This window comes from Cynara cardunculus (genome assembly GCF_001531365.2).
Source record: "Cynara cardunculus var. scolymus isolate 2C chromosome LG 15, CcrdV1, whole genome shotgun sequence".
Lineage (NCBI taxonomy): Eukaryota > Viridiplantae > Streptophyta > Magnoliopsida > Asterales > Asteraceae > Cynara > Cynara cardunculus.
Window position 1 is genome coordinate 17,273,109 of NC_037542.1, and position 9,557 is coordinate 17,282,665.

Consider the following 9,557-nt stretch of genomic DNA (forward strand, 5'->3'; position numbering starts at 1 on the left):
GTTGTCTCCTCCCCTCGTCAACTTGATCTATCTGGTTAACGATATGAATGAAAACAAATATTCTAAATCGTATCAATCTTGTGGCTTGATTTTGTAGGGTTTGCACATGCATGCAGGTATGACAAAATATTCTTCCATATCAAATATTTTTCATTATTTATGCTGAATCTTTCTAAACCAGTTCCAAAAGAACTTTCTATGCAAGAAATTGTTGTTCTTTGGAACTTAGCAAACCTGTAATCATGCTTTCTAAGTGATTTCACCCCTTGTTGAACTTTCATTAAACTACAAGATTCTATAGATAGGTGAACTTAGCGGGAGTTTGGTTTTATTGAATGGTTTTGAGGGATTTGGATTTCGTGGAAGGATTTGAAATCTTTGGTGTGTTTGGTTTGTAGGATTTGAAAGGAATTGAATTCCATTTTTTATAAATAATTTATAAATATAACTAAATTACCTTTTTATTAATTGATTACTATAAAACAAATATTTTAAAAACATTATTATACACAAATCCTACGAAATCTCACGAAATACTAACAACCGTCATGGGATTTCTAAATACCATTTTTGTGGGATTTCAATGCAATCACAGGCTTTTAAGTCCAAGCAATCCTTCAAACCAAACATGGATTGGAATGGAATTGAATTCCAATCCTACAAACCAAATGGGACCTTAGATTTAACCAGTCGATCAAATATGTTGAAGTCCCTAGATTTGAACATTTTTTCTCAATATATGTTGGAACGTTCCTACATGGTGAATAATCTAATGAGGTTCCACATATTCCTACATGGTATCAGAGTCAAGGTTTATCACTCTATGGACTTGACATTCTGGGACAATTTGTACCGTCTAGCCTTGTTGGATCATTTCTTCTCAATATATGTTTGAACCTCCTCTCCTCAAGTTCCCTTTTGGAGAATAATCCAGGGTTCCACATATTCTCACATGGTATCTGAGGTAAGGTCTACCACTCTAGGAACTTGATATCCTGGGATAATTTGTGCCCGACTAGCTCCCATTGGACCATTACTTCTAAATGTGTATCTGAACCTTCTCTCCTCAAGATCTCTTTTGGAGAGTAATCTAATAAAGTTTAACATATTTTCACATGCAAAATCTATGATGACAAGCAAAAATCTTCGTCAAACTCTAGTACCATTACCTTATTTTTGCAGACACAACACAAGGTGGAAATGGACAAACGAGATGGAAAGTTTGGAATGCGTCCGATGGATGTTCCTCCAGTCCAGGAAATGTCAAGAATTGATCAACCATATCATCCCAATGTTCAATACGGACAACCGCACTACGGTTACCCTCTACCACAACATCAAGCCCAGGGCTACCCGCCTCCCATGTACTACCCGCCTCAAGGTCAGGGGTACCCGCCTCAAGGTCAGGGGTACCCGCCTCATGGTCAAGGGTACCCGCCTCAAGGTCAAGCGTACCCACCTGGCGTTTATCCTCCGCCACCTCAAGGTCAAGGGTACCCGCCTGCCACTTACCCTCCACCACCTCAAGGGCAAGGGTATCCACCGGCAGGTTATCCTTCTCAGCCTCCTCCGCCTCCTCCGCCTCAAGGTCAAGGCAATCAACCACCTTCCAACTATGGTCCAACAAACAACCAAACTCCAGGTCAAGAGAAGTAAGTGCTTTTGGTTGCAAGCAAAATGGTAGAGTTTTGTTGATTTATCATATCTTAACCCAATTTTTTTTTATTGAACTTCTTGGTGAGACAATTCTTTCATGGCTGAGCATGGACATTTTATTTGTACATCGTTCGCTCTTATTTGCTTGAAAATTCTTTAATATGATTAACCTGATACTTGGTTTCATAAATTCATACATTTTTTTACTTGAGATTTGCAACAATTCTCTATGGGTATTCTTTTTATTGGTTCTTGAGTAAATTAAATTTTACATCCCTGTGGTTTGTTAAAAATTGCAAATTTTGTTCTTGTGGTTCAGAAATTGCATTTTTGGTTCCTATGGTTTGTGTAATTTATTGTTGTTTCAGTCCTTGTGGCTTACAATTATTTACTGTTTTTTGTCCCTTCTATATAAAGGTAGAAATTAGTCCATGGACAAATATAGCAATAAATTGCAAACCATAGGGACGAAAATTACAATTTCTAAACTACAGGGATGAAAAACAAAATTATTAACAAACCACAATGACAGAAATCATAACTTACTCTTGATTGTTTGTCCAATAGTCATGGTTTAGGTTATTTGTTTGTCTAACCTTTATTAAGTAGGGCGTGATTGAATCATTCTTTCTAAATACATGGTAGAGCTCTTTTTTGCTCGATAACTCTTTTGAAATACAATCTAATATGATTGTATATCCTTGGAGTAATAAAAATGGTTGTTAATTGCTTGATAGCAAACAGGGAGGATCCGAATGTTGGTCATGCCAACTTTTTGAGGCTTGGGTTCGAACCTTTCAAATCTGTATTCAGTGAGTGAAAAATAATGGTCCGAACTTTTAGGATCCGACCAAGCTTTGGGTTTGAAAACTGGCTCAATCAACCTTTTTCAAATCAGACTTAATTTGGTTCTTTTTGGACTAAACCAAAACCCTTTCTAAGCTTTTCTTATGCTGGCCTTTTCTAGCCCTGGGCTAAGGTCTCCTCCCAAAATTCCAGTCTGATTAGACTTTGAGGCATGGTCTAACCCGAGTGTCATGTTTTGGATTGTATTTTGACACGATGGTTGCTTCTTTTTTTTTTTTATTAACCTGGATATCCAACCCGTTTTGCGAGCCGACTAATTCCAGGGCGACCACCTGCTTTGCAGATAGCCCTGAATCACCGCATTTGAACCTCCGTGGTCACAAGGGGATTTTTATTCTTTCTTGGATTTGAATATGAGATCTTCTGTTACTTTTGACCTTTAGGTGGCGTTTGGTTCGCAGATTCTGGAGGAATCTGAAGGAATTGGAATGTTGAATTCCTTTGATCAGATTCATTTCCTTCGTAAGGTTCATTCTTTTCAGCGGAAGGAATCTTCAGATTTCTATGAATTCCATGGATAAAATATTTTAACATTCTTTAGCAACTATATGGTATTTTGATGGAATGGAATCTCTATCTTCATTATACCAAATATGCCCTTAACCTAATATATTATAATCTCATAAAACTCAATATGACCATCGCCAACCACCTCTCGACCACTATTGATCTGAACCACTGCCGACCACCACCACCGACTACCACCGATCTAAACCACCGTCGACCACCACCACCGATCTGAACCACCGTCGACCACCACCACCGATCTGAACCACCGTCGACCACCACCACCGATCTGAACCACCGCCGACCACCACCAACCTGAACCACCGCCGACTACCACCGATCTGAACCACCACCGCATACCATCACCATCGACTACCACCGATCTGAACCACCGCCGACCACCACCACCGTCAACTACCACCGATTTGAACCACCGCCGACCACCATTGATCTGAACCATCGCCGACTACCACCGATCCGAACCACCGCCGATCTGAGCCACCACTGATCTGATTCACCGTTAATCTGAACCACCGCCGATAACCACCATCTGAACCACCATGGACCACCACCGATCTAAACCACGCTGACCACCACCACCGATCTGAACCATCGTCGACCACCGCCGACTACCACCAATCTGAACCACAGTCGACCACTACCACCGACTACCACTGATCTGATTCACCGTCAATCTGAACCTCCGACGATAACCGCCATCTTAACCACCGTGGACCACCACCGATCTGAACCACTGTCGATCATCGTCATCTGAACCACCACGGACCACCATTGATCTGAACCACCGCCAACTACTACCGATCTAAAGCACCGTCGATCTAAACAACCATTGACCATCACCGATATGATCCATCGCCGATCTGAACCACATCTGACCATCGTCACCTGAACCACAACGGACCACCATCGATCTATATCACTGCCAACCACTGATGACTACCATTGATCTGAATCACCGTTGGACACCGCCGACCACCACTGATTTGAACAACCACCGCCGCCACCGCCTATTTGAACCACCGCTGACCACCTCCATCTGAACCACTGCGGATCACCATCGGTCTGAATCACTGCGGACCACCACCATCAATCTGAACCACCGTCGACCATCGTCGATTTAGTAACGTCGTTTGGCTTATGATTATATTTGGGTTGTGTATTTTATATTGTTTTACATATTAAATAATTATTTTATTAAAGTATTTTTAGTTTTAAAAAATTAAAATTTTCAAAAAACGGCATTTTGGTCATTTACCAAAATTTTATTCCAATTATAAAGCTACATTCTGTGAACCAAACAGAAAGATTCCAATTTCTTAACAGATTCCATTTCAATGTCTGTCAACCAAACAGGTGGTCAAACCTGACAACATTTCATTTCAATTCCTTCAAAGTCAAATTCCTTTAACAGATTTCATTCCATCGAAAAACATTCTGCGAACCAAACACCACCTTAGAGTTAAGCTCAAACCAATCAAGCACCATCCTTGTGGTTAGATTGTTTTTTATTAGGTAGATATAATGAATAAAAAAGATGGTGTGGAAGGCGGCTGCTTGATTTAAACATTAAAAAAACACTTATCATAATAAAATACACGTGGATTAATTCGAAATCTTTAACTAATCTTTGTTTAAGAATGAGATAGAGATTGAGGTAGAGATGGTGTCTAGTTTTTTTTTTTTTAATGAAAACAATGGTCGTATAAGCAAAGTCTCAAAAGGTATCATATGACGTAACGCAAGTCAACCACTCGTCTTCAACTAACTTTAAAATTCAAATATGGTTGCTATAAAATTATATATTATTTAAGTTTTTTACAAAATATTCTGATAATATTTTAAATACAACCGTTATGAAGTATTAAGGGTCGTTTGTTAAATGTTTATTGAGTAATATTTTTTACCATTAAAATAGATTGTTCATAAACATCTTTTACCCGTTAAGCGCTTACTAAAAGTCACAACTTATATATAATTAAGAGTCGTTTACCAAATACTTACCCGGTAAGCGTTTACCATTAAAATTTAACACTATCATTTAGTTAACGGATAAAATTTTATTCCACCAAAATGGTATCGTATGAAACAATTTATCCTGTAAGCGCTTACCGTGGTAAGAGTTGTCGCTCTCACTTACCGAGTAAGACTCTTGGTTTTTGTCTCGTTATTACTGGGAAAGATTCTTGGTCCGTACCATATTTATCCGGTAAGATCATATGACTTGGTATTTATTTACCCGAGTAAGCATTTAATAAACGATCCCTTAGTTTTTAATTATAAAAATAAAAATTCAAATATTTAAATAAGTGACGACAAGAAAAGTAAAAATAATTGAAAGCGTAGTAGTAGAGTGATACGCGTTGAAATGATTCTTATGGCTTTCCAGATTGGACCACTTTCAACCCACGAACCTTCTTCCTCTCCTCATCTGTACATTTTTCATTATTTTAATATTTTTTTTATTAAAATAACTGACGACATTTATTATAAGACGATATTCATACCTAAACATTTAGGGGTGTAAACGAGTCGAGTGGTGATTATCTGAGTCGGGTTTGAAAAAAATATCATATTCGACCTTGAATAACTTTTTAACTTTAAGGCTCGAGTTGGAATATTTTTTGAGTTATCATACTCGAACTCATGATCGATTAACTCGTTTATAGGCTCGAGGTTGATGATTTTTATATTTTTATTGTATGTTTTATGAACATATGAGCATGTGTTGGTTCGAAAAATGTTTGCTCAAGTGGTTTGCTCGACTCGAGTCGAAAAGTTAACCGAGTTTTCGAATGAACTGAGTCAAACATTGATGTTATAAAGCTTGGCTTGTTAAGTTAAACGAGTTTTATTTTGTTTCGAGATCGACTCGAGCTTGAGAATTATTGAGCTCAAACTCCTATTATCAACGAGCTCGAACTCGAGTAGGCATGGGAATGGGTCCCGACCCGTTGAAGAACCCGATCCATCCACCCCGATCGGGGAAGGGGATTCCCCACTAAACCGGGGATGGGGACAGGGACAAGGATCCCTGTTCGTCGCAAACCAAGGATTGGGTATATATCAATTAATAAATTAAATATGTATTATATATTTCAACCAAATCGGTAATTCATAATTTCTTATTTTCTAACTAGGTTTAAAATTTAAAATTGTTATTTTTTGGATTTTACTATGTAATATTTTGGATGTCAAGTCAAAATACAATTACTCGATAATTTTTTTTTGGATTAAACTGAACTTCTTTTGGTTTTAGGTTATTAATTATTTTATGGTGTGATAATTCTTGTATTAAATTAAATTTCTTTCAAATTTAAATTTATTGGATATATGTGAGATTTAAACATGTGTGGTGTGTCACGTATTTGATTTAAAAAGCTTACATAAACTAGAAAAAAAATTCTTGTTTCCCCGTCAGGGATCCCCGTTCCCCATTGGGGACGAGCATGAGGATGTGATCATATTTCCTAATGGGGATGGAGACGAGGATGGGGACAGAGATGAGGGATTAGGGACGAGAATGGAGATTGAGGTCTCCATCCCATTCTCATACCTAAGCTCGAGTAGCTCGTTAAAAGCTCGACTCGTTGACACCCCTTAGGTAGGGATGTTAATAAGTTGGGTTAGTTGTGTTAGAGGCATTTGAACAACTTAATTCAATATTTATGGTTTAAAAAAAATCCTATTACAACCAAATCCAAACAAAAGTACAGTCCAATCCAAATCTATAGTTTGCGTTGTGATGATCGAGTTGAAACTTTGGTATATTATTTTTAATACATTTACTATATAAACTAAAATTATCCAAATTATAAGTAAAAAGAATCTTAAGAGCATTCCAATGGAAGTTTTTGTTATGGATTTTATGAATTCGTATCTACTCACATAAATATATAAAATATATTTATTAATTTTGTTTTATTTTTCCTACATTACACATCATCCTAAAAAATTTCAAATGTTGCACAATCCACAATTTTTAATTCTTGTCTTCAATATTAACAAAAATTAAAATTAATATAAAAAAGTGAAAAAGTTATATTTAATTTTTTTTAGTAATTTTATAATATGTGTATATATATATATATAATTAAAATTTTATTTTATAAATAAAAAATGAAAAGTTAGGTTTTTGTAACTACTTTTTTGTTTCATTATTTTATCTCGCTCACAAAAACTCAATTTATGCGGATTTTAGAATAGTTGAAGTTGAGTTAAGGTGAGAAGGATAAAAAATTATCTGAATTCTTATTCATCTTTAATATTAAACTTACCTATGAATTGTTTTTGATACGGGGATTGATGTCATACATCTCATTTTAATATGTATCCGAAGGTGGAGATTTCTTCTTACGTTTCTCAGCTTAATTATTCTTTTCATCGAAACCCAACCCTTTTGCAATAATGGTAAGTGGTAAACATACTGATTGAAGCCAGGAAGACCTAGGCATGAGATTGAGACATGTCCCATTGAGTAGTCTGTTGAACCTATCCCGACCTGGGAACGGGGATGGGGAGCGAGACCATGTAACGTGATTCTCGTCTCGCCCGGTCTCTGTGTATTGAATATATTGTATGTATTATTTATAAAAAAAATTAGATTTCGGAAGAATATTTTGACTTTTCTTCTTATATACATTTTCTCAACTTGTTTTAGTATTTTAGATAAAAAAACATGGAGAGTCGAAATCGTTTGATAAAACAATTACGTATAATGTTGTGATTTTGTTCACATTATTTGATACTCCATAAAAACAAAATTTTGAAAATATGTGTTGTTTAAACATAAACCATTTTGAATCGAACGTAGAGTTTAACATATTTAATTTAAAACATCTCACATAAACGGGAAAAAAATCGATCATCCTTTGCTGGGCAACGAGACGTGATCATATTCCCTAACGGAAACAAGGACCGAGATTGGAGATCGGAGATGAGGGTTGGAGTCCCGCCTCATTCCTGTTGCGTAGGATGATGTGATGCTATATTCTATGGATTGGATTTTAAGAATTTATAACAATTGTAGTCACAACCACAAGGTGGTGTCTGATTGGTTTGAGTTTGACTTCAAAAGTCAAAAGTAGCAGAAGGTTCCAAGTTCAAATCCAAAGAGGAATAAAAATCTTTTTGTGGCAACGGAGGTTTAAATGCGGTGACTCCGGGCTATCTGCGATGCAAGTGGTTGCTCTGGTATTAATCTGCTCGCATAGCAGGTTGGATATTCAGGTTAATAAAAGAAAAGAAATTGTAGTAGCTGAGTTTATTAAAACTGATATCTTATCGTGCAAAACCTGAGATAAGCTTCCAAAGAAATGGTGAATGGGTTCAACATAGGGAAAGTAATATCATCAAACCTTTTTTTAAGTTCGACATTGATTTCTATACAAATATATGCTGAAATTGTTTCAGCAATTTCAGAAAAACTAGAAAATAAATCAAAGATTTCTATGATCTTCATCAAAGCCTTCAACAATGGAGTTTCTTCTTCCATTTCCTTTCTGCTAATTATGTACACATTATATATAATACTTCTACTATCACAACTCTTTCTCGATTGCCATCAATAAAAATCAAAATGAGAAAGAAAAGAAAATCGATTCCACTGTTCAATATCCACTAATTACTAACCAGCGATGAATCTCCATAGTAATCGGCGATGCCGGAAGCCGCCCACAGCCGTTCATTGAACGAATCCTGCAAATCGTCCGGTATAAATGGCGTCCGGCAAAGTGGACACGTCTTCTGATCATGATCCATCCACCGGTCCAAACAGCATCTGTGAAATATGTGCCGGCAGTTCGTCAACCGCCGGATCTCATCTCCGCCATCGAATTCATAAAGGCACACAGCACAGCTCTCCGGCGGATCTACAAGCTCAGAAAATTTCACAACCGGAAGGATCTCACGGATGAGGACAGCAGAGACGGATTGGAACTGAGTACACGACTCTGTTCGGGTGGGATCAGTGGAAAATTCGGGCTCTAAGAAATCCCCAAGGCCAACGAAACGAAAAATGACGGAAATGAGCTTACGAATTAGACCTAGAAACGTTAGAACACGAATCAGAAGCTTGGGGAGGAAGAGCTCTGTGTACCAAACTGGAAACCCCATGGTTTTTGAAGCTTTTTTGAATCAAATTGTTAGGGTTTACGATGAATTTCAGTAAGCAGAAAACCTAAGATATAGAAGATTTTATGTGTTGAAACTAGAATTTGAGGTTGAATTTAGGCAGAAACGGTGAATAGACGATGAGATTGAAGATGACAGCTTGTGAAGAGAGGAGATGGCACGGCTATGGCTGAACGTGCCGTGAGATGTGTTCTTATATATAGAAGAAGATGGAACAGAGGGGTCTAAATTGGAATAAAGTAAAGTTGAAGGGTCTAAATAGAAAAATATAAGATAGTCTAGTACCATGATTGGACCAATGACACGTTGTTTGAAAGGATTGATTACACGTTAAGTTGCTTCCTTATTATTTTTAATAAAAAAGTTAATGAGTTTTT

At 36.9% G+C, this 9,557-nt stretch overlaps 1 protein-coding gene across 1 annotated transcript; it reads right to left on the bottom strand.

The window, feature by feature from the left end:
- Positions 1–8,371: 8,371 nt before the first annotated feature.
- LOC112527629 (E3 ubiquitin-protein ligase RHA1B-like) lies at positions 8,372–9,345 on the bottom strand. The gene has a single exon (XM_025138376.1). The coding sequence runs from the start codon at positions 9,160–9,162 to the stop codon at positions 8,668–8,670; it is 495 nt and encodes a 164-aa protein (XP_024994144.1). The 5' UTR covers positions 9,163–9,345; the 3' UTR covers positions 8,372–8,667.
- Positions 9,346–9,557: the final 212 nt, after the last annotated feature.

Bases quoted from the DNA above. Each gene is read 5' to 3' on its own strand.
- LOC112527629 (XM_025138376.1), bottom strand. From the start codon at position 9,162: ATGGGGTTTCCAGTTTGGTACACAGAGCTCTTCCTCCCCAAGCTTCTG.